The sequence below is a fragment of the Hylobates moloch genome, unplaced genomic scaffold (genome assembly GCF_009828535.3).
Source record: "Hylobates moloch isolate HMO894 unplaced genomic scaffold, HMol_V3 SCAFFOLD_3, whole genome shotgun sequence".
Taxonomy (NCBI): Eukaryota; Metazoa; Chordata; class Mammalia; order Primates; family Hylobatidae; genus Hylobates; species Hylobates moloch.
The window spans coordinates 64,463,142-64,480,312 of NW_026652278.1; the positions used below are offsets into that span (position 1 = coordinate 64,463,142).

A 17,171-nucleotide genomic window follows, 5' to 3' on the forward strand; every position below is an offset into this window, starting at 1 on the left:
TCCTAGCCCTCCGTTCCATTCTGCTTTCCTAACTCCCTTCCCTGTCCTCTGCCTGATGAGGGGTCAGATAGGGAGGCTTTGGGAATCCACATTTCAGTGCTGTCCCCAGAGTCAGGAATGCAGCTTGCTGAGGGATGTCGGGGGTTACAGCCTTACCTGGAGGGCGAAGGCTCCTAGCAGCGCCCCGTGGTGGCTGGTGTCTGTTCCAGGTGGACAGGTTCCTGTATCACATGCGGCTCTCCGATGACGCCCTTTTGGACATCATGAGTCGGTTCCGGGCTGAGATGGAGAAGGGCCTGGCAAAGGACACCAACCCCACGGCTGCAGTGAAGATGCTGCCCACCTTCGTCAGGGCCATTCCCGATGGTTCCGGTGAGTGCAGTCGTCTGCTGCCAGGGTCCCTGGCTCCTCTTGGCTGACGGGTGTCTAAAGTACCTAAGGTTTGCCCCTGTACCTTGGCTTCTCTCTCTAGCCCTCTCTCTGCCGTCCCACCCTCCCTGCCCCTCTGTGCTTCAGTCCTGCTGAATCCCTCTTGGTTCTGCAGCCCCAGGCACCTGGGCTTCTCTGCCCATCGTGGCCTCACACATTTGCTCCCTCTCCTCCCGGAGCATCTCCACGTTCTTCCCTGGAGAGCATCAACGTGGCTTTTCCGTCTCAGCGTAGCGGTCCCTGCCTCCATCTAGGAAGTATCCCTGTGCTGGCCTGGGTGCTTGTCAGGGCACTTGTCACTTTGCTGTGTCCCCACTTTGAGTCTCCGCCAAATTAACCACTCACTCCTTGGGTCCAAGGTCTTACTCACCACAGTGTTCCCAGCACCTACTGTAGCGCTGGGTGCATGCCAGGCCCTGATATATTTGTCGAATGAGTAATAAATGGCGCTGGCTCCTAGGTATCTAAATTCTAGGCCATAGAGTATGACTAATGGAATCAAGAATGATGTAGTGGAAATCATATTCAATGATAATTCAACAAACCTGGGTCTGAGGCCCTGCTCTGTCACTCTCAGTGACCTGAGGCAAGTGTTTAGCCTCAGTTTGCCCATCTGTAGAATGAGAAATGGCCTATGTATCTGTTTCCTATGGCTGCTGTGATGTATTACCACAATCACAGTGGCTGAAAACAATCGAATATATTCTCTAACAGTTCTGGTGGATGGAAGTTTGCAATGGGTCTCATTGGGCTAAAATTCAGGTGTCGGCAGGGCTGTGTTCCTTCTGGAAGCTCGAGGGGAGAATCCGTTTCCTTGACTTTTCCAGCTTCGAGAGGCCACCTGCATCCTTGAGGCATGCCCCTTTCTGTTCTCAAAGCCAGCAGTGTGAGCCGGGCGCGGTGGCTCAAGCCTGTAATCCCAGCACTTTGGGAGGCTGAGGCGGGCGGATCACGAGGTCAGGAGATCGAGACCATCCTGGCTAACACGGTGAAACCCTGTCTCTACTAAAAACACAAAAAATTAGCCGGGCGTGTTGGCGGGCGCCTGTATTCCCAGCTACTCGGGAGGCTGAGGCAGGAGAATGGTGTGAACCCAGGAGGTGGAGGTTGCGGTGAGCCGAGATCGTGCCACTGCACTCCAGCCTGGGGGACAGAGAAAGACTCCGTCTCAAAAAAAAAAAAAAAAAAAAAAGCCAGCAGTGTATCCTCTTCCGGTCCCTCTCTGACCTGACCGTCTGCCTCCCTTCAACATTTAAAGATCCCGTGATCACATTAGTCATGCTTAGATAATCCAGGATAATCTCCCAACCTCAAGGTCAGCTGATGAGCAATTTTGATCCCATCTGCAACCTTAATTCCCCTTTGCCTTGCACCCTCAATTCCCCTTTGCCTTGCACCCTCAGATATTCACAGGATCTGGGGATTAGGATGTGAGCATCTTTGTGGCGGTGGCGGGGGGTACATTATTTTGCCTACAATGGCCTAGAACTCTCTAGAGAGGATCTATGAGGTCCCATCCAACTCTTCCATTCTCAGCCTCTGAATGAAGCTGTAAGAGGGAAAAGGGCTGCTACTGGCCTGGTGTGGTGGCTCACGCCTGTAATCCCAGCACTCTGAGAGGCCGAGGAGGGCAGATCACTTGAGGTCAGATGCTCGAGACCAGCCTGGCCAACATGGTGAAACCCCACCTCTACTAAAAATACAACAATTAGCCAGATGTGATGGCATGCACCTGTAATCCCAGCTACTCGGGAGGCTGAGGCAGGAGAATCACTTGAACCTGGAAGGTGGAGGTTGCAGTGAGCCGAGATTGCACTACTGCACTCCAGCCTGGGTGACAGAGCGAGACTCCATCAAAAAAGAAAGAGGAGAGAAAGAAAGAAAGAAGGAAGGAAGGAAGGAAAGAAAGAAAGAGAGAGAGAGAAAGAAGGAAAGAAAGAGAGAGAGAGAGAAAGAAAGAAAGAGAAAGAAAGAAAGAGAGAAAGAAGGAAAGAAAGAAAGGGAAAGAAAGAGAGAGAAAGAAGAAAGAAAGGGAAGAAAGAAGAAAAAGAAGAAAGAAAGAAAGGAAAGAAAGAAGAAATAAAGAAAACGCAAGCAAGCAAGCTGCCATTTACTGAGCAACCTCTGTGGTCATGGGGTGCTAGGGACTCGCTGAGCCACATATTTCCTGTGACAACCCTGTGGTGTGGCTGTTCAGACAGAACCACCAAGGACCAAGGGGTTTCTCCCGTGTCAGGGTCCCAGTGCCCAAACCGAGCTCGTGAAAGAGCCTTGGGGCTCTTGCAGGAGCAGGGTCTGAGGTTTGGGAGCTCCCAGGGGGCTTTGATGGGATTAGCCGTGTTCTGGACCTCTCTGGAGCAATGCCTGGATCAAGCTGGCTTGGCTCTGCTGGTTGAGAGGCCCCGGGACACTGCACTGGGAAAGGCCCTGTGCCCTCACTTGTGGGTAGGTGCTTGGGGTGGACAGTGCCCTGTCCTGGAGGGACATGAGCTTCGGAGAGAGACAGCCCTACTTTGAAATCTTGGCTCTGTCCTTGCCACAGCCTGACGAGAGTGCTGGGACGTGTCCTTGACAGGGCATCTGGGGCCCCTGGGAGGAAGCAGCTGAGTCATGTGGGGAGCACCAGGGCTAAGTCCACATGGTTTCCTGGACTGCAGCCCCTCCTCCTGATACAGACAAGGTGTGTCCCCAGAAGCAAGGGAAGGAGGCCTTTGATGGTCTGGAGGCTCTGGGACAGGTGGTGTCCTCCTGGCCCTGGCTGCTTCTGAAGGTTCAGAAGTGAAACTAAGTCATAGAAACTCTCTCCTCCTTAGCCGGGAAGACGTCCAGCTCCCCATCCCTGTCTCCGCAGAGCCTCTTACCACACAAAGCATCTCGCCAGTGATTCTGTTGTGCTGAGGTCCCTGGGCCCAGAGTCCCTAATAAGCCAGATGTTCTTGGTAAATCCCATACCAAGATTGTCAGGATTTAATGAGATCATGTGGATGGCGTGCTTTAACATCTCTAAAATATTGTCCCAAGTCCTCCTATCTCTTGTGAGCTGGTGGTATAATTTCATGATTACCGACAAAAAAACAAACAAAACTCTCCTAATTCCTTATGGTGTCCGTTTCAGAAATGTATGCAGTTTCTGCATACATGATTGTCAGGATTTAATGAGATCATGTGGATGGCGTGCTTTAACATCTCTAAAATATCGTCCCATGTCCTCCTATCTCTTGTGAGCTGGTGGTATAACTTCATGATTACCAACAAAAAAACAAACAAAACTCTCCTAGTTCCTTATGGTGTCCATTTCAGAAATGTGTGCAGTTTCCAGAGAAGTTTGGAGAAGTTTCCAGAGTTTGCCTACTCCCATCAGGACCTACCTGCGAGGGATTTACCTGTTTGAGCCTTAGTTACCACCCAGGGGGCTGCAGTGGTCTGTTCTGACAGGATCAAGTGCTTTGAACGTGCTGTGTTAATACTGGAGCCTTCTCTGTCAGTCATGGAAGGGACATAGGAAGCGTGAGGGTGATTGTGATTCTTTGACTTGACCCCTGCTGGCTCTGTTCCAGGCCTTGGCCTCCAATCAGCCTCCAAGGCCAAATAGGCCTTGGAGGTGAGCCTGGGAGCCCTGAGGTCGTCAGCCCGGAGGCTGGAGCGTTTCCTAATACACACTTTCCCAGCCTCTCCCCCTGGGGACTCTGAATCTCCAGGAATCTCCGCATTCAGCCACTGTGCACCTTTGGGAGACTGTGCACTGAGGAAAAGGAGGGAGTGAAGCCACGAGCCCCAGCAGTGACTTAGGAGAAGGGAACCATTGGGTCCAAGGCAGGTCATGGAGGGTCCTCTGGAGCAGGCAGATTGGCCAAAGCAATCTACCCAGCTTAGGACACTGTTTTCCTTTTTCTTCCTTTTTAGAAACAAGGTCTCCCTCCATTGCCCAACCTGGAGTGCAGTGGAGCCGTCATAGATCACTGCAGCCATCACCTTCTAGGCTCAAGTGATCCTCCTACTTCAGCCTCCCAAGTAGCTGGGACTGCAGGTGCATGCCACTACACCCAACTGACTTTTTTGTCTTTTGTTTTGTAGAAACAGGGTTTTACCATATTGACCAGGCTGGTCTTGAACTCTTGGCCTCAAGGGATTAATTCTCCTGCCTGGGCCTCCCAAAGTGCTGGGACCACAGGTGTGAGCCACCGTGCTTGGCTGGGGCTGTTTTCTTGATGTCTGTGAAGACCCTGAGGCCCCAGAGACTGCTGTTGCCTGGGCAAGTCCTCCCTCTCCCAGGGTCCGCTGGTTCCTTTTTTCTGGGGTCAGAGACAGAAGGGATCACACCATGTGGCATCCATGAAATGGCACCTTGAGCCACTGGTGGAGTGAGGTGTTTGATAGTGATCACGATGCGGACCGGGAGTGGGATGCTTCTGCACCGACACTGGCCAGGTCTCAGCACATCCCCTCCCGTCCGATGGCAGCACAGCAGCCTGTTCTTTTGTTAAACCCTCAGTCTATTCTGGTTGGTGTCAGAGGCATTTGTCCCCAAAATCTCAGATCTTGGCACTCCCTAACTTAAAATCTTTCTGCGGCTCCCTCTTACCTTCCAGATAAAGCCTAAGCTCCTTGGGGTGTGATAGCTTTTCCAAATCCTTCCAAATTTAACCTGAGAAGCACCTTCCAACCTCATGTCTGTGACAGCTGCCCCCTCCTTTGGCAAAAGCACACTCACTCCTATCCGATGCTCTCTCATTCCTTTGCCCGTGGTTCCTCTCCCTGGGACCCCTGCTCCCTGCAGCCTGGCAGCCTGACTCCTGCTCACCCTTCAACACTCAGCTCTGTGTCCCCTCCCTGCAGAGCCAGCTGCCTTTGACTCCCAGCTTTGATCTGGATATTTCTTCCTGTGCCTCTCACAATCTGAGCACTGGTCCTACTATATAGAGATGGCTGATTTATGCGCCTGTATTTCGGATCAATTTCCCAGGGAGCACACCGTCTTTCATCTGTGCATCCCTAGCACCTGACACATGTTACTCAGCACAGGGTAGATGCTCAGTACATGTGTGGACATAGATTATGTGATCTCTTCTACTTCCTAAACAGCAAGACAGCATCTGGGAGAACTCTCTTACTTGGTGCGTAATAAATACTAATAAAAGTTGCATAGATTAACTCCCTGAATTCCCTCATCAAATAATAAACGGCTCCATCAGCTCCTTTGCAGCTGATCTGGGAAGGTAAGAATTTCCAGATTTCTCTACGAAAACAAAAAATCGAGCTGGCTGCACCTTTGCTACTCTAACTATGGTCTATAGACTAGCAACAGCAGCAACATCACCATGTTGGCCAGGCTGTTCTTGAACTGCTGACCTCAGGTGATCTGCCCTCCTCGGCCTCCCAAAATGCTGGGATTACAGGCATGAGCCACTGTGCCCAGCCCCCACCTTTCAATTAATGGCATCTGTCTTGGGCTGGGCTGGGTTTTGTTCCAATGTCTCCTTTTGGAGTGGCTCTGGCCTAAAAAATTCAGCATCCTTGGCACCTCAAGGGCCATCGTTTGGTCCCTGTCTCCTCTCCCCTCCAGGAGTGTTTTCCCTCTGCCCATAGGATCATCAGCTGCAGGAGGCTGGCTGCTCCTCGCCGCACACCCTGTCTTCCCCCTCATACCTTTATCCGAGTTTCCCCAGGCTGAGAGTACCAGCTCTCTCTTCCCGGTGATGGCATCCCAGGATGGGCTCCACCGTCGAGGCCACCTCTCATACCACCGCAAGGACTGTGCTCACATTGGCCTTTCCAGTTGAAATGCACATTCCTACAGCATGAGCTCAGGCTGCAGAGTCAGGCCAACTTAGTTCACATCTCAGCTCTGCGCCTTACCTCGAGGGCTCTGAGAAATGGCCAGAGTCCTCAGCCTTGGCAAATGGGCATAATGATACCTAGTGGTTGTAAGATTTGATGACATTGATTATATGTCCAACCTCTAATGCAGAGCTTGCCATATCTGTAGTAGACCCTCAATAAATGGAAACTGAATTTGTTTTTTAATAGAAAATGGGGAGTTCCTTTCCCTGGATCTTGGAGGGTCCAAGTTCCGAGTGCTGAAGGTGCAAGTGGCTGAAGAGGGGAAGCGACACGTGCAGATGGAGAGTCAGTTCTACCCAACGCCCAATGAAATCATCCGTGGGAACGGCACAGAGGTACCTGGCAGGTGGCTCCTGTGACCGCAGGGAAGGCGGTGGCATCCGTGTGTGGGGAAACCACACCTTAGCCCATTTCCTTTGCTTTCTCTTCTCTGCAGCTGTTTGAATATGTAGCTGACTGTCTGGCAGATTTCATGAAGACCAAAGATTTAAAGCATAAGAAATTGCCCCTTGGCCTAACTTTTTCTTTTCCCTGCCGACAGACTAAACTGGAAGAGGTAAGGCCAGAGCCCGCAGAGGGAAGCAGCTGTGCAGGAATTGGGGTTTTGGGAATGAGGGCATGGGCGGGAGTCAGGCTGCATGCAGGAGAGAACAGCAGGAGCTTTCTTGTTTGTCTTTTTCTTTTCTTTTTGTTCATGATGAGGTGGCAGTGTGAGGCAGAGAACTTGTTAACGCAGTGGCCTTGATTTTATGATTAACATGGGCACAGCTCGGGAGAGCAGAATGCTTTTCAGTAGCTCTCAAACCTTGGTGTGAGGAATTCCTTGGAGGGCTTGTTTTAAGCACAGATTGCTGGGCCTACTGGAATCAGTGGTTCTGCAAGGAGCCCTAAATTCGCCTCCCTGACAGGTTCCCGGGAGATGTGATGCTGCCTGCGGCCTGCACTTAGGACCACTGACATAGCCAACTAGAAAAAGCATGGGAAGGCTGGGGAGTCTCTCCCTGTAGTGAGCCCTCAGGAGGAGGATTCGAATGGGGGCACTGGAGGGCCGGGCGCGGTGGCTCACGCCTGTAATCCCAGCACTTTGGGAGGCCGAGGCAGGCAGATCACTAGGTCAGGAGATCGAGACCATCCTGGCTAACACGGTGAAACCCCATGTCTACTAAAAATGCAAAAAATTAGCCGGACGTGGTGGCGGGTGCCTGTAGTCCCAGCTACTCAGGAGGCTGAGGCAGGAGAATGGCGTGAACCCAGGAGGTGGAGCTTGCAGTGAGCCGAGATCGCACCACTGCACTCCAGCCTGGGTGACAGAGCGAGACTTTGTCTCAAAAAAAAAAAAAAAAAAAAAAAAATGGGGGCACTGGTGGAGTGAGAATGCCCTGGAGCAGACACAGAGCCTGGGATGCACAGTCTCAGCTGTGCCACCAGCCAGGCCGGGGTTCCTGGTAACTCATCTCTGTGTGTCTCAGTTTTCAATCTGTAAGCAGGAGGAAGCTAACTCGATCTTATGAGAATAAAGACAGCAAATAAGGGGATGCTCTGGGGCCAGGTTGGGGGAGTTACTGTCAAGAGTCTAGTCTCCCCCGGCCACTCCTCTCTGGGTCGGGGACCCTGATCAATCTCCTCCTCCTGGCCCTCCTGGTTATGATGCCCAGTTGACAGTCACATGGACCTCCTTGGGATGTGCTTCATATTGTTGGCTCGAGTCACTTATTGGTGTGGAATAGTGAAAGGGAATGAGCTTTCGTGTTCCACACACATGACTTTGAATCATGGTTCAGGACAAATTGTGTCCCCTTGGGCCAGTTCCTTAATTTCATGAGCCTCTTGTTTTCTCTTTGAGAAAATTTTATTTATTTTTATTTTTTTCTTTGTAGAGATGAGGTCTCACTATATTGCCCAGGCTGGTCTCAAACTCCTGGGTTTAAGTGATCTGCCTGCCTCCGCCTCCCAAAGCATTGGGATTACAGGCATGGGCCATTGTGTCCCGCCTTGTTTTCTCATTTGTAAAGCAGGGATAATAACATCTGCTTGTTGGGCTGAGGTGAAGCTTAGGCAAAGCATTTGTAAAGCGTCCAACACTGTGGTTGGGCCTTACACAGTAGCTGCTAGGCTGTGGTGACTGTCTCTGGATTACTTGTCTCTTTGTGCTTTTGTATCTTATCCCTAAATTCAACAGAGGTTTTTGGAGGGCAAGCAGTGCCCGCCAAGGGCACAGACCTTCCCTGCCAAGGTCTCTGACAATGTGTTGTATTTAAAGGTGCTTGATAACTATCTCACAGTGGAAAGGTGTCAATCATTTATTTGATTCCATTGTGAGAATTTGCCATCATCTATACAGGGGACAGACTGAGTTTTACTTTTTCATTCTTTTATAAAGAAAGGACTGAGAAAAATAATATAAAGAAGGTTCCAGGGGCCTGGCATGGTGGCTTATGCCTATAATCCCAGCACCCTGGGAGGCTGAGGCAGGAGGATTGCTTGAGCCCAGGAGGTCCAGGCTGCAGTGGGCTGTGATCACGCCACTGCACTCCAGCAGCGTAGGCCACAAAGCGAGACTCCATCTCTAAAACAAGCAGCCAGGTGCGGTGGCTCATGCCTGTAATCCCAGCACTTTGGGAGGCCAAGGGGGGCGGATCACCTGACATCAGGAGTTCAAGACCAGCCTGGCCAACATGGTGAAACCCTGTCTCTATTAAAAATACAAAAATTAGCTGGGCCTGGTGGCGGGTGCCTGTAATCCCAGCTACTCGGGAGGCTGAGGCAGGAGAATCACTTGAACCCAGAAGGTGGAGGTTGTGGTGAGCTGATATCACGCCACTGCATTCCAGCCTGGGTGACAGCGTGAGACTCTGTCACAAACAAACAAACAAAAAACAACAACAAGCAAACAAACAAAAAACAACAACAAGCAAACAAACAAAAAAGTTTCCAGGGAATGTCTGGGTGAGACCAAGTGGAGCTGGCTGGCAGAGAAAGGTCCCAGGAGTGAGTAGATGTGTGTGTCTGGGGGTTGGGAATCAGGCCTCTGGCTGGATCCTGTAGTGCAGGTGGTGGAGTGAGAGTGTGCCAGCTGCTCTCATTAGAGAGCTCTGGAACAGAGACTCCAGGAAGAAGGAAGAAAATTCTCAAGCTCTGTGAGAATTCATTCAACTCTGAGAATTAAACACACATGCTTTCTTGACAGCTTGGCAGCAGAGGGTGTGAACGTATGGTTTATCCATCCAGGATTTTGTCGTTTATCTATGTTGAATACCCACCAACATCTTTCTCAATAATAATGACAAAAGCACGTGTCTCTGGTTTTGACATCGTACTTCGCACTGTGCCAAATGCTTTATGCACATTATCTTGTTAAATCCCCCAAACAATTCTAAGAGGTAGGTATGATTATCTTCATTCTATATTTGAGAAACACTGCAGCTCAGCGAGGTTAAGAGACTTGCACAAAGCCACACGACCAAGAGTAGCCCACCCCAAGTCCCAAGTTCATAAGCTCCCCAACAACAGTGCCTTTCCAGAAAGACACCACTTTAGAACTTCATTTAAAATGTCATACTGAAAGCATTTTTTTTTTTTTTGAGCTCTGTCACCCAGGCTGGAGTGCAGTGGTGAGATCTCGGCTCACCACAACCTCCGTCTCCCAGGTTCAAGCAATTCTCCTGTCTCAGCCTCCCGAATGGCTGAGATTACAGGCGTCTGCCACCACACCCAACTAATTTTTGTATTTTTAGTAGAGACAGGGTTTCACCATGTTGGCCAGGCTGGTCTTGAACGCCTAACTTCAGGTGATCCTCCTGCCTCAGCCTCCCAAAGTGCTGGGATTGCAGGCGTGGTGAGCCACTGTGCCCGGCCCATTTTGACCCATTTAGTGTCATATCACAATAAAGATTTTTCAGGTAAAATTTAAACTAAGGAAGGGCATTTAATTATATCAAGGAGAGGCCGGGCACAGTGGCTTATGCCTGTAATCCCAGCACTTTGGGAGGCCGAGGAGGGCGGATCACCTGAGGTCGGGAGTTTGATACCAGCCTGACCAACATGGAGAAACTCTATCTCTACTAAAAATACAAAATTAGTCGGGCGTGGTGGCACATGCCTGTAATCCCAGCTACTCGGGAGGCTGAGGCAGGAGAATTGCTTGATCCTGGGAGGCGGAGGTTGCGGTGAGCTAAGATGGCGCCACCGCGCTCCAGCCTGGGCAACAAGAGTGAAACTTCATTTCAAAAAAAAAAAAAAAAATTGTATCAAGGAAGGGAAAAATGCTTTTTTCTCATCACAGTCTAATCAAATATACTTATATTTTATTAAATTTCCTCGCAAACTGCCTTTCAGTAATATCTAAAGTTAAATAGTAAAGTTCCAACCACAAGAAAACTCATTCCTGATAATACTTGAATGTGGGCTCATGCAGCAAAGCTATTTAAGCAGGGTTCTGCTGTAGGAGTGGGTTCGGTGACACTAGAATAAGGGCTCCTGGGGAAGATGGGCTCTGTTCAGCTCCGCGACTGCAGAGGGATGGAAAGGGGAAGGCTGTGTGAGGAGGTGTGATTAGGGGGCTTCTTCAAGAAACTGAAAATGATTAAAGAAGGTAGGAGCGTGAGAATTATTATTATTATGATGTTTAACCCATAGCCAACATCATAAGAGCGTGAGAATTAAAAGAAGTCACTTGTTCTTTTATTCTTATTTTTGAGGGAACAGAAAGTCTTAACGAAAGAGAAATTTCTTTGTGTGTGTGTGTTTTCTGATAATAAAATAAATGGTAATACTTTTTCATCGTTAAAAAAAAAGAGAAGGAATGGAAAAGTTTAAAGAAGAAAATAGAAATCACCACTCATCTCAATATTCAAATATTCCCACCACTAGAATTGTGGGTTTTTCTTTCACTCATACCTATATTAAATACAAATGTTATCCTGTATCTATAGTTTAGCAAATCTATGGTTGATTCTAGTCACCAAATATTTGAGACAAAAAGAAAATGTACAGTTGCATGTAATTGCCTTTTTAATTTAACATTCTATCACAAGCATTTATCCCTCACTTCCCCCATCCACCTTCCCTGCGACAGGGATTTTTGAAGAAAGCCACCCTGTGCATCTCTGCCGGCTCTGTCCCTGGAGACAGGGATGTTGTCATAGCCTATGAGGGCAGAAGTTAGGGAGAGCTGCCACACGGCAGCGCTGTGGTGCAGGGAAAAAGCCTGAGGGTTGGTCCAGAGTCAGAGACCTGAATTTGTCTTGGGCTCTGTCCTTCACTCTCGGTGAGATTCAGAGCAATTTCCTCCCTCTGTCAATCCCAGGTTTTTAAATCCATAAATGGAGGGAAATGGAGGGGTGTGGTTAGGAAGTTTGTGAGCTGGGGTCAGCTGCTCTTGACTGAGGCGACTCGGGCGATTCTCTTCTAACTTCCAAGTTCTCTTCCAGTCTGAAAAATTCTATGACTATTTGCGATTTCAGACACGAAACTCAGGAAACACCATTTGTAAGCAATGATCGATAATGCAAATTGAGAACCATTATTCTTTCTTTCTCTTTATTAAGAGACGAGGTCTCGCTATGTTGCCCAGGCAGGCCTGGAACTCCTGGCCTCAAGCAATCCACCTGCCTCAGGCTCCCATGTAGCTGGGACTACGGTGTGGGCCACTCTGCCTTGTTGAGAATCATTTTTCTAAGTTGAAATGAAGTTCCTGAGACAGTCCTGCAAGGTTACACCATGTTAGTTCTGTTTCGTGAACCTGGCAAACCATGCATTTTACATGTATAATACACCAGGTATTTTCATTAGAGCATTCCTTTGAGAGAGGTAGGGAGGTGACATTTCCATTTTGCAGAGGAGTAGACTGAGGCTCCGAAAAGTTAAACAACTTGTCTAATGTCTCATGAATCCAAGAGCTCTCACTTTTCAATAATTCCTCCTTCTGCTACCATATGTTTCTAACCACTCAGATGAGAGTCATAGGCATTTAAGTTATTGGAAAAGGCTGCAGAAGCAATGTTTTAAAAAATTGGGGTGATTCACCTTAGAGAAGAGAAGACCATGGGGGATGCATGTAGGCATGAAGTTTCTGCAGCTCAGTTGCACATCTCAGCACCTCCTTCATTCAAACTGGACCTGAAATCTCCTCCCAGGGTGTCCTGCTTTCATGGACAAAGAAGTTTAAGGCACGAGGAGTTCAGGACACGGATGTGGTGAGCCATCTGACGAAAGCCATGAGAAGACACAAGGTGAGGAATTCACCTCGGTGTGGGAGGCTCTCCCAGCCCTAGCTCCTTTCTCTTGGGTTGGTGGGGGGTGGGGGTGCGGTGAGGGGGTCACATATGGTGCCTTCCTGGAGGGAGAATCAGAGAAGGAATTGATCTTAGAAAAGTTCCCACTGTAGTACAGATGTGGCCAACTTGGAGGAACCCACAGAGCCTTGGTAGGCGGGGCTTGCACCAATCTCTATTGAAAGGTGGCCAGCTCATCCCTGGGCCTCCCCAGCAGCCACAGCCCTCTTCCAGAGTTCTTGGTTAGATCTGATGCTGTGTGTAGGCCCCACACACCCTCCTCTCTGAGGCCGAAAAGATCATATACATTCCGGGCTGGTTCCATATTCTTTCTGGGCTGGTTCTCTATTTCACTGTCCACTCTCTGTCCATTAAATATCCTTAAATGTTGAATGTATTTTACAATAATTTAAACTACTGCAAAAGCAAGACCTGCTCCTTACTGAGCTGGAAAGTACACAAACCCAAATTGCTTGTTGCCCTGACAGCAAGAGGCATGTTTTGCTGCATAGCCTTCCAGCCTTTTTTTCTTTAAAGCTGGGATATTATTCTTTTATAGCCTGCATTTTCCCTTATTGTTTTCATTCTACTTTTTTTTTTTTAGAGATGAGGTCCTGCTGTGTTGCCCAGGCTGGCAGTGCGTGGCCTTCCATCCTCGAATTCCTAGGCTCAAATGATCCTCCCACCTCAGCCTCCTGCACAGCTGGGACTATAGGCATAAGCCACATGCCTGGCTCTCATTTTATTTTAAAATGTTCTTCCAAACTTTGGGGGATGTTGGTGCAATAACCCAAGCCGACTTGGCAGAACAGGAAATCCAGACAGGAAGTCACCATGCCACACATGGGGAAGACTTGGCCGAGTCTGTGCCTGCTGGCTGAGTTGTCCCCGTGGGTGAGGACTTGGCGTTTTCTCCTGGAAATGCCACTGCTCCCAGGATAAACATGCTTTCCTCGATGTCTTCCCAGGGTCCCACAAACAAAGGCTGAAACTTGGGTGTGATGTGTGCCTGTAGTCTCAGCTACTCGGGAGGCTGAGGCAGGAGGATCACTTGAGCCCAGGAGTTTGAGGCCATGGTGTGCTATGTTTGTACCTGTGAACAGCCATCACATTCTAGCCTGGACAACATAGTGAGACCCTATCTGTAGATTAAAAAATAAATTTTTTTTAATTAAAAAAACAACAACAACGAAAAGCAAGGGCTGGAGTCCTGGTAGCCTGTCCCTCATATTTCCATTGCAGAGGCCTTCACCCACAAAGCAGGAGGACAGGCTCCCCTCTTCAGCTCCCATCGGCTCTTTCTCTCCCGTAGACCCTGAACCTTGATGAGGCCTTGCTCCTTCAGACAGGCCCAGCAGGCAGGATCTAGGGATGTCTCAGCAGCCACCTTCACTGCCTGCTGCCTCTGTGGGGAAGGAGGGAGGGGAACACCTCCTTCCCACCCGCTGATGCCCTCTGGCCTTGTGTTTGGCAGGACATGGATGTGGACATCCTGGCCCTGGTCAATGACACCGTGGGGACCATGATGACCTGTGCCTATGACGACCCCTACTGCGAAGTTGGTGTCATCATCGGTAACTCAATTGGACTGGTTTTCTGAGGGTGGGGGAGGAGGGACTGTTTGGGAGTTTCATTTCAGCGAGCTCTGAGTGAATTTGGCGGGAAGGGCACTGACACTGTTTAGGAGAAGCAACATAGGGACATGAAAAAATTCATTCATTCATCCATTCAACAAGTGTTTACTGAGCACCCGTCGTGTGCCGGGCCCTGGGCTTGGCACTGGGTTCGGAGTGGGGAGTTCCTGTGCTCCTGGAACTTTCAGTGGGGAGGTGGGTGAGAGGCCGAGAAGGCCTAAACTATTAAGATAATTTCAGGTGATGGTTAGCATGATAAAAAAAAAAAAAAACAAAGAGAGTGATGTGACTGTGAGTGGGATGAGGCGTCAGGGAAGCCTCTCTGAGGGGTGGCATTTGAGCTGGGACCTCAGTGATGCAAACCAGGGAGCAAGGTGGAGGTCCAGGGGTAGGGAGTCCCTGGCAAAGGAAAGAGGACACCTACAGGCTTGGAAATGGGAAGGTGTCCAGGGAGGGGGGACTAGAGGAACCCTATAGCCGAGTGGTGTCCAGATGAGGTGAGTGAAGGCTGAAAGTCGGAGGCCATTCAAGTGAGAGGGAGAGGACAGACTGGGCAGATTGCACAGGATGTGGACACAGTCACTGTAAGGTCACTGGCTTATCCCCTGAGGGAGACTGGAAGGCACTGGGAGACTCTGGGTGGGGGATGGATAAATGGATGAGCATTTTATTTTATTTTTTTAATTTGAGACGGAGTCTTGCTTTGTCGCCCAGGCTGGAGTGCAGTGGCGCAATCTCGGCTTACTGCAACCTCTGCCTCCCGGGGCTCAAGCAATTCTCCTGCCTCAGCCTCCTGAGTAGATGGGAATTACAGGTGCCCACCACCACGGCTGGCTAATTTTTTGTATTTTTAGTAGAGATGGGGTTTCACAGTGTTGGCCAGGATGCTCTCAAGCTCCTGACCTCAAGTGATTCACCTGCCTTGGTCTCCCAAAGTGCTGGGATTACAGCCATGAGCCACCACGCTCGGCAGGATGTGCATTTTTTAAAAGCCCATTTTGGCTGCTGTGTGGATAATCGATTACTGGGGACAAGAGTGGAAGCAGGGCAACCATCCAAGAGACCACTGGACTGTCAGGCAAGGTGCACTGCAGCTCTGGACCAGGGAGGTCGTGGTGCAGTGGGGGTGTCCAGTGGGTGGTCTCCACACCAGAGCTAGCGGGTCTGCTGGAGGAATGTGTGGGAAGGCAGTTTGGGGTACAGTGATGCTGAATGGCTCTGACTTATAGGTTGTTCTTGAATATCCCCTTCTCCTTTTCCCATTCCTTTACCACTCCTGGGGAAAGTTCTTCTGAATTGCTTTTTCTTAATGTCCCCCAAGACCCTCTTCAGCCTGGCTTTCCTGAAGGGCAGGTCTTTAAAGCTGAGGGGCTCCCTCCACCCTTCTGTTTCCAGGAGACTCAGAATGGATCAGGCCCTTGCCAGTCATGGCACCCGTCTGTCACTGTGGCTGCATCTGGTAACCACAGATTGGGGGGCCACGCCTAAACAGTGTCCGTGTATTTCTGAGAAAAGCTTTTTCCAAATATTACATTCTGCTTTTCTACATTTCTCATTTTCCATGTTGGCATTTAAAATATTCACACCAGAGTATCAGCCAAGGGAAGGTACTAAAAAAAAAAAAAAAACCCTGAAAATTCAAACAGCTTTATTGAGGCATAAAAGTCCTCCGATTTTAGGTGTACAATTCAATGATTTGTAGTAAACGTATAGTTTCGTAACCATCACCACAATCCGATTTTAGAACATTTCTGTCCTCCCAAAAGAGTCCAAAAAGATGGTGCCCCCTTGCAGTCATTCCCCAATGCTCAAGTGTTTGAGGCATTTCCTTGGAGCGATTTTGTGTTTGCATAACGGAGTGTTGCTTTCTTAGGTGGTAGCTAATCACAGTCTAAGATAAGGAAGCAGCTTATGCTAGAAACAATGTGTGGCAGGCCATAAGTAAAGAATATTTTTAGTATCAAATAGAGAGGAAGCTAAGTAGCTTAGGGAAAGAATTTGCAAAATTACCCTGGGTTGGTGATTTTTAAAAAAAAATATTTACAAGATCATCTTCATTTATCATCCTCTTGTAAGAGCGCTTCGTCAGCTTTCATCCATATTCATCAGGGGACTTCTTCACAATTGACTCCATTCAGAACAGCAAACCCTGAGCACCCTGAGAAGTGCAGACTTGACATGTCAGCTGTTTACCCCATGTGCTCGGGGCTTGCCCAAGCTGCTTCCCTCAGCGAGAGCCGGCCCCCAGGGAATGAAAAGCACTTTGTGGTACATTGAGGAGGACACCCCAGCAGTCAAGAGTTCTCTGTCTGTGCCCAGCTGGGAGCCCTCTCTCTGCATATTCTCTCTGATCCCTGGTTCAGGAACTGGCACCAATGCATGTTACATGGAGGACATGAGCAACATTGACCTGGTGGAGGGTGATGAGGGCAGGATGTGCATCAACACAGAGTGGGGGGCCTTCGGGGACGACGGGGCCCTGGAGGACATTCGCACTGAGTTCGACAGGGAGCTGGACCTCGGCTCTCTCAACCCAGGAAAGCAACTGTGAGTTCCCTTCTGCTGTTATCTGGGCATTGGCACCAGGCAGTGCCCAATCACTCAGGTCCCCTGGCTGCCTGGGAGGCTCTCCAGTTGTGACTAGCTCTCCATCACAACTTGCTTTCTTTTTTTCTTTTTCTTTTCTTTTCTTTCTTTTTTTTTGAAATGGAGTTTCACACTCTAGCCCAGGCTGGAGTGCAGTGGCACGATCTTGGCTCACTGCAACCTCCACCTTCCAGGCTCAAGCAATCCTCCCACGTCAGTCTCCAGAGGAGTTGGGACTACGGGCATGCGCCACCATGCCTGGCTAATTTTTGTATTTTTTATAGAGCCGGGGTTTTGCCATGTTGGCTAGGCTGGTTTTGCACTCCTGAACTCAGGCAATCCTCCCGCCTCAGCCTCCCAAAGTGCTGGGATTACAGGCATGAGCCACCATGCCTGGCCCCATTACAAC

The 17,171-nt window shown here is 49.5% G+C and overlaps 1 protein-coding gene across 2 annotated transcripts in view; it reads left to right on the plus strand.

Moving 5' to 3' along the window:
* The window catches only part of HKDC1 (hexokinase domain containing 1), a 47,040-nt gene that overhangs the window by 6,630 nt on the left and 23,239 nt on the right, over window positions 1-17,171 (plus strand). The window contains exons 2-7 of one of the 2 annotated variants that reach the window (XM_032138879.2): window positions 210-372; window positions 6,457-6,605; window positions 6,707-6,826; window positions 12,405-12,500; window positions 14,017-14,116; window positions 16,540-16,723. In XM_032138879.2, the coding sequence (XP_031994770.1) occupies window positions 210-372; window positions 6,457-6,605; window positions 6,707-6,826; window positions 12,405-12,500; window positions 14,017-14,116; window positions 16,540-16,723 (812 nt within the window). The remainder of the gene's footprint in view (window positions 1-209; window positions 373-6,456; window positions 6,606-6,706; window positions 6,827-12,404; window positions 12,501-14,016; window positions 14,117-16,539; window positions 16,724-17,171) is intronic. The other variant, XM_032138887.2, reaches the window with a different exon arrangement.